The sequence below is a fragment of the Pseudoliparis swirei genome, chromosome 12, assembly GCF_029220125.1.
Source record: "Pseudoliparis swirei isolate HS2019 ecotype Mariana Trench chromosome 12, NWPU_hadal_v1, whole genome shotgun sequence".
NCBI lineage: Eukaryota > Metazoa > Chordata > Actinopteri > Perciformes > Liparidae > Pseudoliparis > Pseudoliparis swirei.
This window is the reverse complement of record NC_079399.1, coordinates 16,792,507-16,816,042: the sequence shown is the minus strand read 5'-3', so window position 1 is coordinate 16,816,042 and position 23,536 is coordinate 16,792,507. Positions and strand designations below refer to the sequence as shown.

Below are 23,536 nucleotides of genomic sequence, written 5' to 3'. Positions count from 1 at the left end.
GCAGATACAACTCGGCACGCAACGCTGAAATTGGCCAGAGTGACCAAAATCAGCCGGCCACCCTCATCACAAGTATCAGATGAGGATGAGACTCGCTCCAGATGTGGAGTGTGGACCGCCAGCATCTGTCCCCCTCTAGATGGTGGTGCATTGAACGGCCCGTCCAGCCGCGGTCCCGGCTACGGTCGCCCTGTTTTCAGAACAGCGCTTGTAAATAAAAGTACAAGGACTACATGACCAACGGTGCAGATGTGGAAAGGTCACCCGGCGTACACAAGCACACGTCTTTAGCCAGAAGGTCAAAGAGAGAGTTGAAATAAGAGGTTTGCTCTATTTAAACCGCCCAATAGTCAGTGTGTCGTATGCTTAAGCCCTCGTAAACACAGTTCTGCTCTCACACCTTATTATGGAACAGAAACAATGGCAATAAACACACCTTTAAGAAAACCTGATTGATCAGCTGTTTGTTTAAAACATATAACCCGCTGCATTTTATATACTTGCCTTGATCTACCGGCAGCTAGAGTATGAAAGAGAGCTTCAGAAGTAAAGTTTATTTATATTGCACTTATCACAGCCATCGAGTGTCACAAAGTGTAGTACAGTAGTCAATTAAAACAATTTGGCAATAACGGGGGCCAGAACATGTCAACAGTTAAAAGGTTAAAGTACAATACACAGCAAATGGTATGCAATAAAATAAATAAACAGAGAAGATAAAAAGCAGGACATGGAATATTCAAATCAACCAAGTGCCAGTGTAAACAGGGATGTTTTGAGATGGAGTTTAAATGACAGTCTTGAATCTGAAGACTTTCGGGGTGCAGGCAGAGCAGAGGAGCTCAGCAGTGATGTTTAACTCTGCATTCGGTTTGCAGACAGTCAAAGTGCTCTTAATTTAAATCAATCACAAAGCCCACAGATGCCTGTGAAGCCCCGAGGTCGACGTGCATCGGCGTCGTTTCCCCCGCGACATGAATAATCTGCGTGAATCCAACACGTGTGACCGTTTCCTCGTCGTCTCAGGCGGCTGCAAATTACACGTTGATCCCCGGCCGGCTCCGCGAGACGCTCGTTCACTCCAGGCGACTTTCTTGGAACGCGACAGCCTCAATCACGCCGTGTTTGATTACGGCTAATTGCCGGTTGTCTGGCGCAGTAATTGCAGCCCGATGAGTTCCACGATGCAGGAGGTTTGCCTCCTTCAGGGACGCGAGACCGAAGCGGCCTTATCTTTTAACATTTGTTTGTTTAGATACGGCACCTGGCGCACGATGTGCTGCAAAGATTCTTTTAAACACGAGTACACACAAACCAAACGGCACTGTCCGTCTGTCTGTGAGGGGTGCAATTTAAAAAGACACACCTTGGAATGTACCTTTCTAAAAGTGACAACGTCCTGCTTCATTTCTAGACTCTCAGTTAAACTCAGTTTCAATTAGTGCCGTCTTCATTCTTCCAGGTTAGAATCTGTTTTTTTCACTGCGTGGAAATGAAAGGGGATTATTCGTCGACGTGTAACCGTTTAATTAGTTATACATTTTATTAGGAGACTGATATTCATTTTGGACTTGTGTAGATTTTAATGATAATGTTTTTAAAAGGTTAATGAAATTGTGCGCTGTTAAAAGATAAAAAACAACAATTAGTCGATTGATAGAGAATGAATCCGCAACGGTTTTGCTCATCCATTCATAATTCCAGTAATTTTTCGAGCGGAATTCCCAAAATGTTTGCTTCAACAATATTTTGGGATTGCTGGGTCGGACAAACAAGCAATATATCTGAGAAATGTGAGCAATTTCCCCTATTTCTTCTCATATATAAAAACTCAAAGCAATTAGTTATTAATTGCTGAATCATCAACATTGCAATGTCATCTGTAGTATAAAAAAAAAAAGCTCATTAGTATGCAGCCCTAAGGAAGGCATTAATATCTGATTGATGACCTGCTCAGTGTTGGCAAAATAAAATGAATTGGGAATGGCGTGTCACGGTTTTGTTTGAGAACACATATTGAACAAACTTGAGAAAGCTGCATGCTCTTCATCTGAACTCCAGATGTTCTCGACCTCAACTCCTCACCGCTGCATGCCGGACAACAGAGACGTGGCGAGCGGACGCGTGTTGACGTTTCACCTCCATCAGGCGATCTAAACACAGCGCGCCAGGGAGACACAGACGATGGTGTAATCCAATGTGCAGACGACCAAGACGGGATGCTCCCGTTGGGTTAGAATGCTCACATCATAACGCACAGGCACCGTGTCTTTAGCCTCGTACAATCAAGGTCCAAAGGACAAATTCAAGAACACGGTGGGAGGAAACGGAGAAGCAACTCACCGAAGGAGCGTCAAATAACGATCAGGAAAACACCGGATCCCTCCACGTCCTTATTTGAGAGAGTAAGTTACTTTCCTGCGAGCAGCGAGAGACATGATTCCCTTTGTGTAGACACTGCCGTCCTCATTAGAGTCGTCGCTAAACCAGTTTTTCTGTAACGCATATTTACTCGTCAGGTGCAGCCAAAATATGTGTGGGTCTGGCGCCGCCTCAGTGACCTGTCGGGCAGCCGAATGGGCCGCGGGGGAAGGAGCACGGGAGGGTGGGCCAGAGGAATAAGAGAAGCTGGGTAGGTATCACCAGAGGGAAGTGGAGCAGACCGGGGCTACCCACTGAAGCCTGGATACGGAAGACTCCAGCACGACATAAAAACAACACAGTGCATCGACTACATCGATAAAATTGAAATGCACTTCTGTCCATGTGTTCATTTTAGCTTTCGTTAAGTGGGGAAAAAGAGGCGACCAAAGCAAATATGTTGAATCTCAGTCACCAGAAAAAGAGCACCAGTCGACAGGCGAGCGAGCGGCTCTGTGAGGAGGAACTTTTACCATCTTAGTTAAGAGCGGCATAACATTTGCCGAGCTGCAGCGCTGTCATTCTTGTATATTTTCCGGGAGATAATTGAGATAAATTCTATTTGTTGTTATTTCAACACTATCTATCTAAAAATACAAGTATACCCTCAGGAATGTCTAACTGACAAACTTTCTAATTAAATTTACAAAAGACACACAACCAAAATAATCATTTCTTAATTGGACTCTTGGGCTCTGTAAACAAATATGCACCATGTCTGTACAATGCAGAGAACTGATTTTAGTATTGAAACACATGTAAACGCAGGAGGCCATTCGAAAGGTAAGCAATCATAATCAAGGTCATGTTGAATATCGAATAATATGTCTATAATATAATTAACGGGCCAACCAATTGGCACCAAACTCCACAGACAGTTGAGACTGTAGTATCGGACAAGTGACCTCGTATAGTACCAATGTTGAGCCAATTCATCTTGTAATCTTTGTACCAAATCGACTGGCTGACCGGTTAAATAGAAACATCTTTGATGGGCATCCGCCCTAACAAACCTGTATTATTCAGGCACTACAACAACAACAAAAATCTTTATTTTCCCTGAACTGACAACGGGACCTCAGGCGGACATGAAGTATAGCAAAGTGCAAACCAGCCTTTTCACACCACCTCTGGTTTTATTTATTATTTAACGGTTAGGCTGCAAAACCATTCGGGGAAAGCCCTTTCCATTTAGACACCTGCATGTGTCCATACAGGTGTTTGTGAAGGAGTTTTACAAAAACAATAACTGGAGCTAGGATCTCGGTCTGTAACACCGTGAGTGGGTGGACAGATATCATGGACTGGAACGACGTCCACTAAAAAAAAAAAACATAAACAGCCACAACTTCGGTGTGAAAGCCTCCGTGATGTGTCACGAGGCTGCGAGGCCTCAGCCGGTGTTTGAGCATCCAGCCCACAAACAGCAGATATTTGAGCCGCGCTCCAAAACAAGACCACTTCCTCAGTGCCTCGCTTCCCTCCACCGATAGCCACAGTCTAGACCAGTGGTTCTCAACTGGTCTTCAGTGCTGTACCACCTGTGATTTCTTTTCCAAGTCGTAATACAGAGCGCTGTGCCACCAGTGTCTGATTTATTTAACTATAGAAACTGAAGATGGCATTGTTGCATCGAGTGCTTTTGCACTTAAGTGACAAACTTGTGCGGAAGATCTTTGTCAGTCTTGGAGGCGACTCCTGTGATCATCTCTTCTCCAGACACCATCTGGTTCTCTGCTTTGTTTTGATCAGTCGCTGCAGAGAAGGAGGCCGTACGCAAATATGTGGAGGCAAAGGGGAGTCGCTGCTCCGAAGCTTCCCGTCGCGGGTCCGGGTGCTCCCGCTCCACGCAAAGCTGTGACAGTGTGGATGTGGCAAACTTCATCTGGAGGGTCACATGACAGGCGACAGGTAGCTTGCTTGGGACAGAATAAATGGGGTTCTCACCCAATCCTGCTCTGCAGATTTATCCTCCAGGTCAGGAAAGTCGGAATGAAACTCTTTAAATCAAGGTCAAATGTCCCAGGATGAGCGACCGGAGCCCCGTCCACATGCTCACTGGAGCGAGGTGAACTCCCCCCCGTGCGGAGGACCTTCTGCACAGCTCGGCTTTCTTCAGGAATCCTCCCACCTTGTCAAACAGGTTTAAAATGCTGGCGTCCTCGCCCTGCAGAGACACATTCAGTGCGTTCAGTTTGCTGAATACATCTGCTAGATAGCTTTGCAAACCAGTCTGTGTCCTGGAACAAGGTGGCATGAGGAGATCTGTGCTGCGTTGCGTGGCCTTGACTTTATGAAGTTGACGCTGTCGGTCAAAGCGCCACGCAGCACGGGGCTCGTGTTCCGAGCGAGTCCACTTCACGGCAGAGTTTACGCAACGACTCCTCCCATTGGGTCCGTGCAGACGCGGCTGCAGGATTTCCAGCTCGTGCCGTCGTGACTAGGCATCGTGTCTTGGGATGAGCTGAATTCAGAAATGTTCCTTTCAAAAACAATGATTTGCATGTGTGGTCTTGCGAGCTTCATGCTACTGTTGGCTAACCTTCCTCCACATGAAGGCTGGGTTGCAACTGGTGTACGTGAATCATATTAAAACATAGTCGTCTGAAAACTGACGGGATTTTGCCGGCTCTGGTTCCGCCGGCTTTGGCACTCGTCTCTCCGTGTTTTCAGCAGCTTCCTCTACGACTCCATTGATGAAGTTTTCAAGGTGGCAGTGATTGGCAGGGGATGACAGGTGGTGTGTGCCAGGTTGGGTCAAACCATCCCGATATGGGAGGGAAACTGGCTTTTGAGGATAATTACTTAAAATAGCCTGCTTAATATAAAATGAAGTCTATGAAGTGACATCTTTTTGTTATTGATTATTTTTGAAATACCTATTTAAGGATTTTTGAATAGATGCCAGTTAAAAAAAATCTTACGTACCCCCTGGAGTGCCTTCAGGTACCCCCAGGGGTACGCGAACCCCCATTTGAGAACCACGGGTCTAGACAACACCGATGCAATCGGTGCGCTGCTGTGCAATAATTCAGACTCGGGAGAGAGGCCTTAATAAGTCCTGACGCACATTATTTTGAATAAAGCTTTGAATAATGCCATTTGCCATAATTATTGAAGCCGTCACCCTAAAAAGAAATAAAATGGGGAAACTAGGATGGTTATGTTGCTTTATGGTGCCGTTAGATTGCGAGACCACCTCGATAACGCTGCTGCTGCGAGAACGTTTTAACTGCAGTGGAAATCTTGTTTTTGATATGCCAACAAATATGAAGTGAAGCAAAAATATTTAAGCAGATACATACCCATGCATATATACACACACACATCACATTCAGTATATATACACACACATCACATACAGTATATATACACACACACATATATATATATATACAGTATACACACAAATATATATATACACACACATATATATACAGTATATACACACACATACATACACATACACACACACACTCTCTAGACCTCTGAACCATCTGTGGGGAAAGCTCTGTCCATTAAGCTGAATTATGTGTTTGTTCATTACAATATGTAAAGAGATTTGAGAGCCTTCTGGTCACATTTATTTCTCACAGGGAAATTAATTAAAACATTATGCGAATTCTGGAAATGATCATTACATCCAATCTTTTTTTAAATACATTTCGACAAAGACCGAGACAAGGAGGCGCCTCGCTCGCTGTGAGTGAGACAGTTTCAGTAAGTAACCTATAATATATCAAAGTTATGAATTAATTAATTACAATTATTTGGGAGAGGCCTAGTTATGGATGCGATGTTGAAGAAGAGATAATAATGTTCAGAACATGATGTCATATTGAAGCATGGACAGACTATTAAAAGATAGCCTTTGATTTAACAGAAGATACATTCATGATAAATATTATTTTTTTAAATGCTTAGTTGAATGCTTGTAAAGCCCTCTGATGCAAATGTGTAATTTGTAATAATGGGCCATACAAAATGAACTGAAAAGATATTTTTAATCAAATGTCACTGTTTCTTCACTAGGGTTGGGTACCGAAAACCGGTGCCAATATGGCATTGGTTTTCTCATGCAACGCATGCCACCCGTTTGAAAGTGGGGATGAGCCAATTGTGATGCAAAAATTAACCAAGTAAGCAACTTCAAAAGAGACCCCTGAATGCACAAGGGTCCGCCAACACACTTTGAAGCTGCAGTGTGGAAAACTACCCAGAGAACATCTTATCAATGTGTCACGGTGAGCTGTAATTTCCATTATTAACTGCAGATAAGTAACACCTGTATTTGAGTACCTTGCCGGTAAAATGGGGAAGTAAGAATGCAGTCAAATCAATCATGTCTTATCTGATTTATCATGGCAACACCTGCACATTTCTTGGATCAAGCAAACACCAATAAATGAAGGCACAAAATATATATATGTATGTATGTATATATATATATATACAGTGTTTTTCCTGCATAGAGAACATTTGGGCGCCTAAGCCGTTTTCCCGGCAAAAAAAAGTCTGCGATGAAAAAAAAAAAAACCTGTGTTCATCACGTGCACGTCAGCGAATATGTTCTCAATAGTATGTTTCAAGTAGGCTACAGCCGAACCCTCGTTCTGTTTTGATCAATAGTAATCGAGTTGATAAGCGTGTCTTCTTGTCTGATCAATACGCAACTGTGAGGTGTGCGAATGGACAGAGAAACACAGACCGTGCGCAATTTTTTTTTTGGGGAGCACTGAAGACCCATTTTGACCGAGGAAAAACCCTGATATATATATATATATATTAGGGATGCAACGATCTGATCGGCGCCGATCCATATCGGCCGATATTCCCATTATCGGGTTTGATCGGCGTTCTCAAAACGGCTGATCAGATAACGTAACATCTGCGAGAACTATCAGACGTTTCAATCGCCGCGCACCGCAACGGAGACGATGCGCCCGGCGAGGGCCGCAGAGTAAGAGGTCAGAGGGGATCCTCACGCACCGAGCGGCGTCCCCGTCCCCCGAGTTGAATCTCTGGGTCGACTCAGCCGACTCACATGTCTGAGCCCCTATACACTGTCGCTCACGGTAAACACATTCGATCAGGAGCGAGCGAGGGTTTTGATAAAGTTAGCGGAAGGATTTAAGTGACAACATCCGGTTTTGCAAAGTTAGCGGAAAGAACCACGTGAAACAACATCCGTTTATCAAAATAAAATGTCGACAAATCATACACTATTACATATAAAAGTAAACAATGAACTGATTTTGTATCTTTATAGATCGTTTCTGAGATTTAGCTTAAATTATGCTAACATTAAAACATTTTTACTGTACCAAGGAAGAGTTTATAAAAATAAGTCAGACTTTTGTATGTTAAAAAAAGTCCTGTATATAGATTTCCCCAAGAGTTCCAGGAAATGAATGATGCAGATGTGTTCCATACATATCTGAAATCCCCTACAATAACAATCAAACAATTTTAATGTATCAATTAGGACATTTTTCAAAGTAAAAGTCCTAAATGTTTCAAGAAATCTGTAATTTCTTTAATGTTTGAGGTGCTTTATATTTGTATTTCCTCATAGTCCTAGGCAATAATGATACACAATAAATAGAATGCTTCAATCGACACCGTGATCGGTGATCGGTATTATCGGATCGGCAGATACTGATTTCAGTGATCGGCACCAAAAACCTGATCGGTGCATCTCTAATATATATACACATACATACACACACACACATATATATATATATATATATATATACACACACACATACACACATACACAAATCTCACTTTCATCTCCTCAAAATCATACATCTAAATGTTGATTTGAAAGACACCATGACACCAAGTGAATAAGTTTGGGTTTTTTGTTCAAAGCATCGACTGGCATCAAAACATTGCTCAACGAGATGAATATTCTTCTTTAGATGTTTTCTTTGTTCGGCTCCAACAGCTAAAATACCTCCCTGGCTTCATCTCGTCACCTGAATGTCATTCTCCATCGTCCTTTGGAAAAAAACAAAAACATGCTGGCATTTGAACCCATGTGCCGTACACAAAAAGCCTTTGAGGGGAAGCCAAATCTAATTTCAAATTACGGAAACAGGAAGCCTCGTGCCCGTTATCCACTTTAGCGTTTCGGTAATAAATACGACATACCACAAGAACAACGAAAAAGGTGAGCGGGATGCCAAGTTCAAACAATCTCAAGTGCAGAAACAACAAATATGCGAGTCGACCTGAAGTGCGGGCCGAAACTCTGGAAGTATCTCAACGCCCACCCGTTTAAAAAGCCAGGCGCGCAAACACCTTTGAGCCAAAGGTGTTCCCAGCACCACCGTGACCACACGCCGTTCATCTCGCATCGAAGAAGCGCCGATAAACTTCCTCTAATTCACTCGACAGCGTCGAGACGCATCCGGTCACTTTAAGGAAGGATAACGGGGCCTCAAAAAAAAAAAATTTCTCCATCGCTTTTCATCACTTCATGTTATTATACATGGTGAACACCGACCAGATCCACACAGGAGAGAGAAATCTATGGTTCCAGTCTTCTTGTTGTGGCCGACCTGCTGCAGAAGACTCGAGGCTCGACTGTTACGCAATCACAACAACCAGTTTCCTCGCTCGCTCGTTCCTCCTGGATGTGGTTTCCGTTTCTCTCATTCTTCCACCTCTACCTTTCCTCTTCCCTCCATTTCCTCCCCAACGCTCCCAAATTCACACAGTCTGCTGCACAAGCCCCTCCTTCTTCCTCCTCCTCTTCCTCCTCCTCCTGCTGCTACGGGGAGACGAGCCACAGTGAGGATTTAAGAGGTGCTGCAGAGCTCACGGGCAGACACGGGCCTCCTCCACCCCGGGGCCTCCTCCACCCCGGGCCTCCTCCAACCCGGGCCTCCTCCAACCCGGGCCTCCTTCATCCCGGGCCTCCCCACGGCGACCTGCAGTCGATCATTGATTGCCGTTCATGGTTTTGAAACTGCGTCGCACCAACCGAGGCTGTAGATGATTGATGGGAAACACTGGATGATCGAGTCATGGAAACAAGAAGCGTGCCAGTTTCCGCTTCATATCGAGCAAATACAAAGAAGCCGCAGCGCGACCTGTGTGGGTTAATCTGCCGACATCACACATCCTGCAACGCGACTGATGTCGGGTCTTGAGCTCTGCGGAGATCGCATGGCGCCGATATGATCTTTTTGTTTTTGTTTCCCTACACACTGCAAGCGAAACACACCAAATCAAACAGACCCAGTGATCGGATCGGCCCATAGTGCGTCTAGTGGTCCGACCCAGAAATGCTGATCTGAGAGCCCTAAATCAAAGATAATGGGAAAATCTGTATTTTTACCTTCGCATTGAAGATGCGGAAGGTTATGTTTTGATCGCCGTGTATTTGTATGCGTGTTATTCGCATAACAAAAAAAGTTTTAAACCAAATTGCATGAAATTTGGTGGGATGATTGGTTATTATCCGGGGGCCATTTGATTAGATTTTGGGATCAATCGGGTCAAAGGTCAAGGTCATGGAAGGGTCAAAATCTTCTTTTTACCATAGCACGGTCAATTTTTATCCAATTGGCATGCAACTAATACCAAAATGTTCATAATTCAATGCCCAATCTTGTGATATGCGAAGGTATGCGCTCTACCGAGTGCCCGTTCTAGTTTAAATTGTTTTATTTTTATTTATCACTCACCTGCATTTAAGCCACCAAATGTTCAGTCGCACGTTTCTAAAAACATTCAGAAATCAAGGCAGCACCGAGTGATTTTCTTTCAATCGGTCGACACGTGGGACGAGTGTGTCCAGCGGGGTCAAAGGGTCAGAACACCGTTGCAAACAAGTCCCGCACACATCGGGCTGAGTGTCGCTCCTTCCTGGAGAACTTCCCTCTGGGCTTTCTTGGGACCTCGGTGTTAATAGTTTTACTGATAATGGGTTTACATCAAAAGGTTTGGAGTACTCTCACTATGTCACTTTGTTCCTTTGTAATATTCTCATGCAGGACGGGAACCATTTGGATTCCCAATATGTGGTCATTTCATCCAAGGCCTGTTTGGAAATGTGTTGCGATCGTTTTTGGGGCGCCTGGCCGCCGCTGGGCACGCTCCAGTGACCCCACGGTGTGAACGGTCTTCTGTTGGCAACACACGCATACTTCAAAACACACCCGCGGGACTCCGAGGGCGTCATCGCGTTTCACCGTCTGGGAATCATTGTCTACACAAATGTTGGCGACGGTCCAAGAAGTAAAAGGTTAAATAAATTAGCCTCGCGGCTCTTAGATTGAGAACGTCGATTTGAAGTGACGACTGATAACGGGGGGAAAAAAACGTTGAACGCTCGATAACGCCGAGCGCTCGAGTGAGGGCGAGAAGTAAACTTGCGTGCCGAGCCGCCGTCGGCCTGCGACGAGCCGTTTCCAGTTTGCCGAGCCGAGAGAGCCCGACATCGAAATATTAAAAATGTGCGGCGATCATAAGAAGCCGCAAAGCTTCAAAACTGAGCCGCGTTCAACCCGACGTCATCGACATCACACATACAGAACATAAATCCGTCTGTGTGCTGCAATGTACAAACATAACGTTGCCACACAGCTGGCATGCCCATCAGAGGGTCGATCTTCAAACGACACGAAACCCCCCCCCAGCGGCAGGTGAGCCTGAACTGATCCGTCGGCCACCGTCAGTATCCACTGGGTATTCTGACTCTTGGGTATTCTGAAAACATCACTGAGATTTCCACAGGCTGGTTGCAGGTGTCCTTGAGAGAGAGAGAGGGGGGGGGGGGGCGGGAGAGAGGGGCGATGGGGGTGTCGAAACAAACAGCGTGGAAACGTACGACAGCCCCGGCAGCAGAACGCTGTGACAGTGGCAGCCGGGCTGCAGCGTTTCCGAGTGCTAAAATGGCTGCTCCTTCTCCACACACACAGAGCTGGGAGGAAGGAGGGCTCCCGCTCCGACCTCTCCGCCTCATCCCCGACGCGCGGGGCCGATAACGGCGTCGCTATTGTGCAATAAGCACGACGCGCGCCGGATGCTCCGCTAATCGCCCGGCGGCGGCGGCGACATCCGCCCTCATCAGCCTCATCAGTATGCACCAACCCTCCCCGATTCACCAGGGAGACGACGGTAACCATGGCGCTCACCGGCGTGTCACCGCGCAGCGACGAGATCCGGTTCAGGGTCCTCGTCTCTTCTTCGAGTTACGGCTGCGCGAAAGGGAAAGTCCACCCGGCATTAGTCGGTGTGCGTTCGCGTGCATCGTCTGATCTGCGAGAGAGAAAACAAGTCGTCCCGGGTCTCCCGTTTGAAGTCGGACAAAGCGGTAAAGGGAATCCTGATTATTGTAGACTTCTTTGTTTCGATGTTTTCGTCCCGTGTCGTTTCCAGTTGGGACGTCCTCGCACGGCCAGCAGCGCTACATTGAACTCTACATCCTGGCCCCCTCATCTGGCCTACATCTCACCCTAAAGAGGCCCAGCTACAACCTCCGACACCAATACCACACAAACAAGCTGCCTGCCATCCCCGTGCACGCCCCGGCCAAACACAGCAGTCGCTTGCAACATGATTTGACGTGAATATTTCATTTATGACATATCTAAGTATCCGATGAGTCACAGCACGACTCAAAACAGTGTGTGCTAATCTCCACTTATCAAATCGTGGTAGCTGTGGCGTCCGGGCCTTCCCCCATCCTTACATAATTGTAACGAGTAAAAGATTTGCCTCTCTTTGTAAGATATATAAATATAACCGACCTGACTTCACTTCGCAGAAGCTCAAACGGCTCCGAGATGCCGTTGTTGCAGTTGCTTGGCACACGGGGTTCACAAGTCTGAACGCAGTGAAGTGGAAAAGCTTTAAAGAAACTTCACCGCGCCGCAACGGGTTCGACTCGAATACCTTCTCCCCTCCGCAGCAGACGGACGTATTTATGTCGCTTCGGCCTGAATATCGGATTTCTGTTTACATGTTGAAGACAGAAGTCTTCACATGCGGCATTATCAGAATCCAAAGCAGCTCATCGTCAAGTCGGTTACACCTACAAGGAATTTGACTTTGAGACTGGTGTGTGACAAGGATCACAGTGCAACAATAAAAGACATCTAAAAATAGAAAAATGGCCACTAAAATATGATAAACAAGTAAAGAGAACGATATACGTGTCCACCATTTACCCCAAACCGGTCTGCAGTGTCACCGAAGTCGGACACGCTCTGTGGAAACTCACACAACACATCACATCGTCCCTCTAGAAAGGGCCCGTGTGCAGCATTTTTGAGGGATCTATTTGCAGAGAGAGAATGTAATATTCAGAGCTGTGTTTTCATCATATAGACCCGAGACTAACGAGTGTCGTGTTTTCTTTAGCTTAGAAGGATCTTCAGTCCCGTCGGGACACACCGCCATGAAGCCCAAATACCGGCGCTTGCTGTACCTGAATGTCGCTGCAGTTCTCGGACAGGCTTGAGGAACTAAGATAACACGAGCATCAGACTGCAAGGCCCTCTCGATTTCCATTGCTCCGATAGCCACGGGTTGGAACTGGGCACCTTTACTGTGTAAAGTCTTGGAAAGGGGGAGGGGGTCTGCAGCCGCGCTACACTGTCCCTTTAAGATGTTTTTATTACGCAACACTGTTAATTACCAAAACAGACCATTTCTTTACCTTTTTCTACCGTTCAATAACAATGCAATAAACCAAAATATACACAATCCGTTGATCGACCCGCCTCCTCCGTGTAGTTTTAAGGACGCATTCACTTGATCGCGGCTGTTAATACATGTTTAATGCTGCTGTTTTGATGAAAAAACTAATTGTTATTTTTGTCAGATGACTAAGATTTTAGATTACGGTGGAATAACTTTAGAGAATGTCTGCAGGACCGCGAACCACCGGGACCGGGAACATAAACAACAGCGAGGTCAACTCGGGTGAACCGTCCCCCGTTATCCCGAGGGCAGCGCGCCGCGGATCCGCTTCAAAGTCGGGTTTTCAACACCGAGTTATCAACAAACACGAGCACGGCACGACGAGAGGTCAGTTGGCTTCACACGAAGAGGTCACGCTTTGTTTTTTGGGGTCTCGGGTCAATCGAAACGAACTGCGACGACACCTTGAGGCCGCTCGCCCAGTCTTACGTAAGCAGCAGCCCGCTGTGCTTTCTATGCAGGTGGCGAAGCACCGACAACCGTCCCCCCCCCGCACAAGCTCCGGGAGACGCGGTCGGTGCCTTTTGTGAGCGAGGGTCGTGTGCAGAGAGAACTCAAAAACAACACAATGAGTCGGTGCTGTTCGGAGGCCCTGGAGCACATCCTCCGCTGCAGCGGCCAGTTCAATCGTGGCGTGCGTGCGTGTGTGCGGGGATGACATGGAGTCACGCGTAAACCGTTCACGGCTGCGATTCTCCGGTGGCTTACCTGGTGTGCGTCGTCCGCTTGTAAATAAAAAGGTCCTGCCCACGAGGTCCACGCTGCACCCCGTCACGCCGGAGGATCGATCCCCACGCAGTTGGCTAACTTTAGCATAGCCAGCGGAACTAACCGCTCGCTCGCGTCAGACGTCTTCGGTGTGCGCGTGTTTTTTTATTTTTCCTCTTTTCCACACGGTTACTCTGGATTCATAACGTTGCGGTGGTCCGTGGCGACCGAGTCGCGAACTGCGGCGGGGTGTGTGGTCTTGGCAAACTGGGAGGCAGAAAAGTTGCGTGTCCGCTGGCTCGCTGTCAGTCCGTCCGTGTTGACAAACAAGTCCGCGGAGCTGGACTCCGACGGCTCCTCGCGGCTAGCTAACGCCAGGCTGCTAGCACGGTTAGCTTACCCCCGCTAACCAGCTCGCGAAATCCAAACCTCGTACCGAAAAAAAGCTTCCCTTTGTCTCCGCTGCGTCCGACTCTCGTCCCATCGGGAGAGGAGCGGGGAACCCGCGGGGGAAACCGCGAGAAAATCTCTCGTGGGCGCGAAGCTTTCCGCGCGTCTCAGTGAGGGAGCACTCGCGTCCGCAAGCCCGAGTTATCGCTTTGGTCTCTGCTCTCCGCCATTTCCAAATCTCTCAACACAAACAAACAGGGGCTGCTGCTGCTCGTGCGCACGGAAAACGTCGATGCGCGTTCACGACGAACGGCCGCGAGCAGAGAGGCTCCCGCTGTGTCGGACCTGGACGTGTTGTTAACGAGACGTTTCCGTCGATGGGATACGGGAAATGGATCGGTGCGCGCGTGGGGACGAAGCCACGCAGGAGTGCGTTGACTCGTGCGTGTGTCGCGTGACGCACTGTTGAAAGTAGAGGCCTCCTGCGGCTGTGTGTACGTGTGCGCGCGTGCGTTGGTGCACCGTGCAGAATCCATAGTGTCTGGTCCAGAGTGATGCATAGCGTGATGTTAGCTGCACGAGGGCACAGCATGTGTATGGCCGTTTACTGAACAGCAAACATAAAACATACTAACTAATAATAGACAATGAGACATAAATACAGTTTTTAACTAGAGCTCACTCTCAGGTCATGTCCTCTGGTTTCTGTTTTTCTGTGAATTTGGAGTGTAAGCCACATGTCGGGATGTTTCTTCAGTTAACATGATGAATATTTATCAGGAAGATTGTTTTATTTTCAGTGTTTTTGTACATTAGTATTCCCCCCCTGGTAAAGTTGGATTTAGGGGAGTATTTACTTGTAGATCCTGATTTGTGGGACATAAAAGAGCAATAGCCTACTTTGATTTCAGAAATGTATTAATAATTTAATGTGAATGCATTTTCTTGTATATAACTATCATCTGGTATTTGGCAAATAAAATGAGTTAGCTCATCAAATTTTGAAGAGCTGCTGCTTTTTTCTGCTTTTATGGCGTCATATAATAAGTTCATGATGAGAAAAGGAAGAGGAGCCATATAGAGGATGCATTTAATATTCTTATACATTTGGCATGAACAGCTAAGACAAGTATTCGTCGCTGATTATTTTTGTTTGTGTATTGTTGTGTAGTTATTACTTTCCCCTTTAAAGCTCAAATGATGTCGCTGGATACTCTACTAGCATCACATCACTGGACTACATTCACCATCATCTCTGACTGGACAACCTCATAAAAGGTGGAAAGTTTTCCTTTTTTTTGTTGCTTTGTCATATAATGATGTCATTGCAAAAGAAAAGTTTGATGGGAATGATTAAAGCGATATAAAAAAAGGCCTAAAACCCAAATTACGAGCTGAAAAGGAGGACAACACGGGTGATGATTCATCATTACAATATGTAACTTCCACATTATTTGAACTATATCAAATATTGATTGTTGCAGCTTTAATGCCAACCCCCTGGTATAATTTTGGAGACCCCCCACCCACACCCACCCACCAAGAGCTTGGCTGTCAGCACATGGGCCTCCTGCTCATTACATAACATGAAGAATATCTTATTGCTGTATAGAAGTCTGCTTCTCGTGCGCACCTCACCGCCGGCCTTGTGGCGACACTACCTTTGAGAAGGAGAGTGTAGCGTGAGTGTGTGAGGTATTCTGGGAAATACTCTTGAGAAGTAATTACATTGTGTGTAATAAGTAGATCGGGCACTTGCATTCCTTTTAGAGGAGTCTTGATTCAACGTTGAAGGCTCGTGAACGCAGACATTTGGATCCATGGAGATTCAGATTATTGTTTGTTTGGGCTCTCTACTGGTTTATTTCTCTCTTTCTCTCCTTTCTTTCAAATGTAATACGTGTTGGTAACACCTCATTGAAGCTGAAGATGAGTCACCCGTGCATGCAGGATCATTTAAAAGTAACTGCCCATATTTACTATGTGAATGGCGGCAGGCGTATCCACAATATGACAATTACCCCCCCCCCCCCTCCCACCCAATGAATGTGCTGTAATCACAGTTGGCTTCCTTCCCAGATATTATGTCACAGCCAAGACAACAAGGAGACTCCAAAGATTACCCCGTGTAGCGGCCTGGTCCTCGATCCCTTTCTGGATCGTGGACCAGGCCGCTACCAACTATTCATACACTCTGTCATACTCATTGCATGTGTTGTAACTCTGTAATGATTCCTTCTGGTCACATGACATCTATTGTTCTGTCCATCCTGGAGAGGGATCCTCCTCTGTTGCCCTCCTGAAGGTTTCTTCCCTTTTTTCCCCGTGAAAGGGTTTTTCCTATTTCTTGGGAGTTTTTCATGATCCGATGTGAGGTCAAAGGTCAGGGATGTCGTATGTGTACAGACTGTAAAGCCCCCGGAGGCAAATTCGTAATTTGTGATAGTGGGCTACACAAAATAATCTGAATTGAATTTAAAAAAACAGCAAATTGGTCAAACAAATCCTCAAAATTAACAGGAATTACAATTCAAGCGTCAACATTTTTATTGCAGCAAAAAATGAGTCCGAATTTAAACAGGAATCAAAAATCATGTCTCATGTATATGGTAAAATAATATGGTCGAATAGATCGCTCCGATATCGGTATTGGTGCATCCCAAATAAATACATGCTCTGGCAGAGAAGTCGTTGTTTTCTTTTGACAAAGCAAAGTGCAGTCGAACCGAAATAACAATCACTCATCAGCTCTTCCACAGCTTTTCCTTTTCTTACATCAACCTCATCACTGAATTAAATCCAGTTAATGTTGAGATGAAAATAACTACTTTCTAGACAGAGGAATGAAGAGTGCAGTTACCCTGCTGGTCCCACATACAGGAGATGATTGGAAAGGCTGGAACGGACGTCAGTTGACGCCCTTTTTTTGGGAATTACCCCCTTTCAAAACACTCATATATATCGTATATGGTGATAATAGTTTTGACACATAATCATCTTATCAGAAGAAAACTGGAGATTCCAGTTCACAGGTAAACCAGTTCAGTGCTGACTGTATTCCAGGAGATGCATTCAAGGTCACTTCCTGCATTAGACTTGATGATGATAAGCTCGTACGTGTCACACTGTGGAAACATGTAATCCTCCTTAAAACACAGATCCACCCATTTAGCAACGTCATGTTGCAGCTGCAGCCGACTGGTCCTCATTAAACTGCTCGTGTTCGGGACTCAGACCTCATCATTGTGCCGGTCCTTTGTGTAACAGGATTCCTGTGGAGGTCACGCTACATGTTAAACCACTCGGCAAATGTGAAACTATTTGCGTAACTATATATTTGTCAAGTAAAATGCATATTTTTGTTTTACATTGATAGGGTTATCATGTTGTGTTCACACAAATGTGACTAGATTATTAAAAATGAGATGCTTTACTAACATAATTGCAAAAACAAATTGTCCCTTTCTGTTTTTTCTTCTTCTCCCTTTCCACCTGAACAAAGTAATCCAGAAAACTCCTTCATTTTTCCCCGACTTTAATCTTGCACATTACAGGCGTTTGGATTCGACGAGATGAAGAGAACAACTTTTTATTTAGATGTTCTCCTTTTTAAAAGATAGTACGGGTCCCTGACGCGCTCAGCCGGCCGATGCCTCTCACGGGAGTCATTTGAAGAGCTTGAACTTGCGCAGCAGCGGCTGCACCGCCTCCTTCGGACACGGCTTCAGAGCCAGGCAGGTGGGGGTGTTCTCCGGTTGCTCCACCCAAAGCTTGTGGGCCACGCCGGCCTGTGTAAGAACGTCCGACAGGCTGCAGAGGGCGGCCTCATCTGGAGCCTGGAGAGAAAAAACAATTACAAACGCAGTGTCAGACAACTCAACGTCAAAGTCCCCCGGTCGCCATGACGACACATCTCACTGCAGCGCTCCATGTGCCAAATAAGGTTTGATATTTAAACCTCTCCAGGAAATAATCAACTCTTTTTCTTTACTCCAGTAATTATTCAGTAGTTGGAACAGTAAATTGTTCCATGTCCTATTTGGCTGGGATTTATTATGTGGGTATTAGTTGTTCATCTTATACATTATACTTTTTGATATAATTTGAATTATCCATCCATCCATATTATTAGTATTAGTTGGTCATCTCATAATAGATTATACATTTCTATATAATTCGAATTATCCACCCTTCCATCCATATTATTAGTATTAGTTGTTCATCTTATAATACATTATACATTTTGATATAATTCGAATGATATCAACTCTAAATAACTCATATTCAATATATTTATCTAATATTGAGTTGTTCTAACATTACAGTTAGATAAGTGATATAAATTCAATAATTAATGTCCTCATTAGCACACAACTATACCAGCAAGAAGACCAATAAACACCATGATATATTATATTATTATCGATCAGAAATTGACCATTTTATAGAGTTTTAGTTTAGCCGAATGCTCCAGCTTAGCAGAAAGGTTATTGACGCGTTATTACACACGTTGTGAGACACGACATAAGCTTCGCTCACCCCCAGCACCACTTTGTGCATGGAGTCCAGCTCGGCGAGGTACCGCTGTGTGTCCGGGTCCTCGTAGTGCAGGTGGATGGCGGCGGTGGCGGCGTGGCAGGCCTGAGTTATCACGGCCCCCAGGGGCCACGACAGCTTGTGGACCAGGTCCGACCGGACCACGACGTACTGGACCAAGCGGTTCGGAGACCCGGCTCCCGCGGCCGCCATTGTTAAGCAGAAACCGATGCAGAGGGAAGGTTTGTTTATCTTCCGGTTCAGCCGATGTGCCGTTTGTTATTATAATAAAAACGCGACTGCCCTCTACTGGTGGCTTTGAGAACTTCACGTTAAAAACAGACTGCGGTCGTGAGTTAGCGAGTAAACTACAGGTCCCTCGAAATATCCCCCCCAAAAAAAATCAAAATATCATTTAAATAAATGCACGGTGGTTTTATACGTTGTTGAAACATTTGGAAAATATAGTAAATATGTCTGCTCTCAAATGAAAATAGAATATTAGGACATAAACCACTTACTTGAGGCCATGTCTTAAACACCTGGGTGAAGCCCTGAAGACTTATTTCTTCTCACCTCCTCCTCCTCCTCTCCTTCGACTGGTTCTTCTTCTTCATCCATGCTTCTCTTAGTTTTGCTCTGGGAGTCTCAAAATCTTTCTTTTCAATCACCTCTATATATATATATATATATATATATATATATATATATATATATATATATATATATATATATATATAGACGTCTGAGAGAAACCCTATCACTGCAATCAACCCGGAGAGATTTACTCACATGGGTGACATGTAAAATACACACACACACACTTTATATAAAATAAATAAAATAAATAATAGCAAATATATATATATATAAACATAGAGATTATATGCCTACTATGAACTATTCATACACTGTCACATTCATTGAATGTATTTTAACTCTAAATCTGTCCTTCTGTACACATTACATCTATTGCACCTGTCCATCCTGGAGAGGGATCCTCCTCTGTTGCTCTCCTGAAGGTTTCTTCCCTCCCCCCCCCCCCCCCCCCCACCCTGAAGGGTTATTTGGGAGTTTTTCCTGGTCCGATGCGAGGTTTTGGGGCAGGGATGTCTATGTGTAAAGCACTCTGAGACAAATTTGTAATTTGTGAAATTGGGCTATACAAATAAACTGAATTGAATTGAATATACATACATACATACATATATGAGGAAATCTGAGAGAAACCCTATCACTGCAATTAACCTGGAGAGGTCTTCACTCACTATAATATTTTGGAAAAGGGGGCTCAGTGTATTGTATTGTATTACTGTGGATTGACAGTGGCTTTAACTCTTTTAATAAATAACTCAACCGGAAGAGGAGTGGAAGTTTAATGGAGACAAAACTATTGAGCGAGCGCGAGAGAAGCTGCGAGTTATGGGTTTGAGGACATTCAGATTTACAGGTTAAAATCCCTCGAAAATAAATGAAATGTAAACCGCAGATACGTTCAAATAAACGACAAACACACACAAGTAAATGTCACAATAATTATTTATTAAGCATACACATTATAATATAAATATAAAATATGCTATTTTTGTTTTTAAAATTGGTGAGACATCATTATATCTGTGTTGAGACAGACAACCATACAAACAGGTTTTTAATATTCTACCAAAATCTGCTATGCAGCTGTAACAAACTTGCCATGATGGTGACGTCCTAAAATCAGAGCCTGTGTTCATGGAGCATGTCAGAGGAGTCAGACTGATCTAGGATCAGGTCCCATGTAAATGTCGCCACAAATGAGGAGGCAAGCTGGTCTTAGATCAGCGCTCCTAGTCTAAGATACTGAATGCAGTGGGCCCACAGAGAGAGAGAGAGAGAAAGAAAGAGCACAATAGCCTACCGTTTATTTCTTTATATAGATATATTTCTTACTGTAGTCCAACAATGGCAATTAGCAGCATGAAAATGCATCACTGGTTTATTTCCTAGTTCCGAGAAACCGCAAAACAAGTTAGGAAGTCAAGAAATCAAATAAACATCGAACATACTGATGATCATCGTCACAAGAGAGGAACTCGTCCACAGTGAAACAATCAGAGATAATCAAACAATCAATCAGATCCGACCCGAGTGGTGACGTCTGACGGCCGGGTCTCACCCCGCGGACCACAGCTTCAGTTGACGGACCACAAAGTGAATTGACGCCCCCCCCCCCCACAAAAAACCTCTCAACGCAATAAAAAAACAAATAGTTTTAAACACTTTTTTCTCTTTGTCTTTTTTGTTTGTTTAGTTCTTGACGTTTTGGTCGACATGCTGGATCCTCGTGTCTGCAGCTTCGTGGCCGATCAGAAGGAAAAGTATTGAGCGAACCACTCCTGGCGCTGGGCCTCCGGGGAGTCGATGGACGGGTCCTTCGTCTCAGGAGGGCTTCAGAGCACATCACATCACCATGACAACGAAATACAAAAGGACAAATAAAGACAGGAAAAGAAAAGACAAGTCAGGGAAGAAGCCAGAGAAGAAGATAAATACTTACACCACACCGAAGGACGCAGCCGTGTCAGAACACCGTGCAGATTTTTATTAGACCTCATCTCTGTCTGTGTTGTTGTTGTTGTTATTATTGTTGTTGTTTTTGTCGCTCAATGCATGTTATTTACACACAGAACTGAACTGCTGTTTTGATTCAGCTGGGCTCATACAAACAGCAATATCCCTGACCTGAAGGTTTAAAGGTGGTTTGAATGAAGATGCAATGCACCTGTCTGTCCACCAGGGGGCAGCACCGCCTGTGTGAGGATTCATTGAGCTACAGCCAAGGAGAGAAACACCTCTGTCCCAATTCCATACGACATATTACTTATAATAAATATATATATTACTTATAATATATATATATATATATATAAAAAATAGTAAACTATTTTTTTGTAATTAATAGCACATTTACTTGTAATAATGTTGAGGTTTGTTGTGAGGGCATCACGTTGGGCTCCTGGTCGTTGAGGCAACATTCCTCACTATTTTCTGATTATTTCAAAAATAAATAAAGTAATAATCAGCAGATCGATTACAAATGAAACTAATCATTCTTTTATAGTTCCACCTTAACCAATTACAATGGCAGGACCCTGGTTCATCATTAATGCATTGAGTAATAATACTTTTATTACGATAGCATAGTATGATATTAACAGTCACAGGGAACTTTTTTTTATAATTTTCATAATTTAAGTACATTTTCATGCTTATACTCACATACCAAGGTAACATTTTAGACCTTTAATTACAAGAGACCATTTCAACGTGTGGTATTAGTACTTTTACTGCAGAGACTCTGTGATGCAGGACACACACAACCTCTCCCACACATCAGGAACTATATGGAGTGTTTAGTTCTTCACAGGAAAATGTCAACACTTCCTGGAGCTCTCTCTGCTTTCTTAAATGGCTCCTTATTAAACAAACAGTCCCATAACCCCGGGGGCAATATTAAAGATTTGGGAGGGGTGTCATTGCTTTTTGTGTTGTTGTTGTTTTTGTTTAAGCTTGAAAGTCAATTACTTCCCAGAAGGCGTAGTATTTGTGCAGCATGATAAATCATGTTTATACTTTGCGTGGTCAGACTTAACAGATTCAGTTTTAATGCCATGAAATATGAATCGTAAAACACGACCACCATCAACTGTCTGCTGACAACAGGAAGTGGCCGAGAGGTCGGAGCAAGCTCAAATAAGTTGGGTTGCGACAGAACTTTTAAAGTGTTCATTAAAAAAAAGATTAAGGGACAAACAAGTGCATAACATTTTAAAGATGTCTCCAATAAAAACAAAAAAACCTCACAAGACTATGAACACAACCGATGAGGAAGAGCAGAACTGTTTGTTATCTGCTAACCCCATCAGAGCTGCAGTAAAAATGAATATTTATGTTGGTCACATGGGGAAGGAAATGTGATGAGAGGACATGCAGAGAGGATGAGGAAGGTGAGGAAGAAGCACTAAGATGAGAGGGATGATTACTGTCATCACACGTCTCTGGCTCTACAGTCCCATCAGGATCAGGACGGGACAAACAATTATATTTCTGCATCATCCTGACCAATCCAGATGAAACCCGTGGATCAGGTGCAATCACAGACCCGACACCAAGGGGAGACCTTTAGGGTTCTGCAGGAATCGGGCAGAACGCCGCTCCGCTTTCTATCGGCCTGTTTGGATTCAGCTAATCGAAGCAGTGGGGTCAGCGTCCGGTCACCGCTAGAGGTCACAGGCAGAGGTCCCTATTCAGCAGAGGACACGACTCAAGACTCGAACTTTAACGGCAGTAACTGGTGACGTCACCTGGACTTGAGCCGTTTTGTAAATACTTGACATCTCCACTTCTGCTCTTGAGCATTGAGGAACAAGAGTATTCATATTCACGGTTAAAGTCCCTTCAGCGGAGGTTTGTTGTCTCATAAAAGTCTCTTTAAGCTATGAATACGTAAAAGACGACTTAGAGGGGTCGGATTTACAACTTGCCGCCCGGCGCTGAAGTCGAGCGGAGGGCGAGGAGAGACGGAGCGTTTAATGGAGTCTGAAGAATCTCAAAGCAGATCCCTAATATCTGACCTCATACTGTCAGCTCTGGGCTCTGTCGTGTGTGTGTGTGTGTGTGTTTCTGTGTGTGTGTGTTTCTGTGTGTGTGTGTGTGCGCTGCTGCCTTCCCATAACAACAGGTTTGTCCCAAAGCAGCCACCATATCTCATTCTTTACAT

The 23,536-nt window shown here is 44.6% G+C and overlaps 3 protein-coding genes across 9 annotated transcripts in view; all 3 read right to left on the bottom strand.

Annotated features, from left to right (window-relative positions):
* The window catches only part of ncoa1 (nuclear receptor coactivator 1), a 49,040-nt gene extending 32,718 nt beyond the window's left edge, over positions 1–16,322 (bottom strand). For 2 of the 4 annotated variants that reach the window (XM_056427629.1, XM_056427626.1), the window contains exon 1: positions 13,852–16,322. The gene's annotated coding sequence lies outside the window, so the exon portion shown is untranslated. The remainder of the gene's footprint in view (positions 1–13,851) is intronic. The other 2 variants (XM_056427625.1, XM_056427628.1) reach the window with 1 other exon arrangement.
* Positions 16,323–17,759: 1,437 nt separating this feature from the next.
* On the bottom strand, positions 17,760–19,013 carry ptrhd1 (peptidyl-tRNA hydrolase domain containing 1). Its single transcript, XM_056428338.1, has 2 exons — positions 18,781–19,013; positions 17,760–18,077 (listed from the first exon to the last, which is right to left on the bottom strand). The coding sequence occupies exons 1-2, from the start codon at positions 18,988–18,990 to the stop codon at positions 17,907–17,909; spliced, it is 381 nt and encodes a 126-aa protein (XP_056284313.1). The 5' UTR covers positions 18,991–19,013; the 3' UTR covers positions 17,760–17,906.
* A 1,285-nt stretch (positions 19,014–20,298) lies between these two features.
* The window catches only part of fam184ab (family with sequence similarity 184 member Ab), a 131,437-nt gene continuing 128,199 nt past the window's right edge, over positions 20,299–23,536 (bottom strand). For all 4 annotated transcript variants that reach the window (XM_056428298.1, XM_056428302.1, XM_056428300.1 and 1 more), the window contains one exon: positions 20,299–21,204. In XM_056428298.1, coding sequence (XP_056284273.1) covers positions 21,123–21,204 — 82 coding nt within the window. In that variant the 3' untranslated portion in view covers positions 20,299–21,122. The remainder of the gene's footprint in view (positions 21,205–23,536) is intronic.

What these genes read in the sequence shown, in the direction of transcription:
- ptrhd1 (XM_056428338.1), bottom strand. Translation starts at nt 18,990, where the DNA reads ATGGCGGCCGCGGGAGCCGGGTCTCCGAACCGCTTGGTCCAGTACGTC. An exon ending in TGCACAAAGTGGTGCTGGGG is followed by an intron (nt 18,078 to 18,780) that starts GTGAGCGAAGCT and finishes TTTTCTCTCCAG; the next exon opens with GCTCCAGATGAGGCCGCCCT.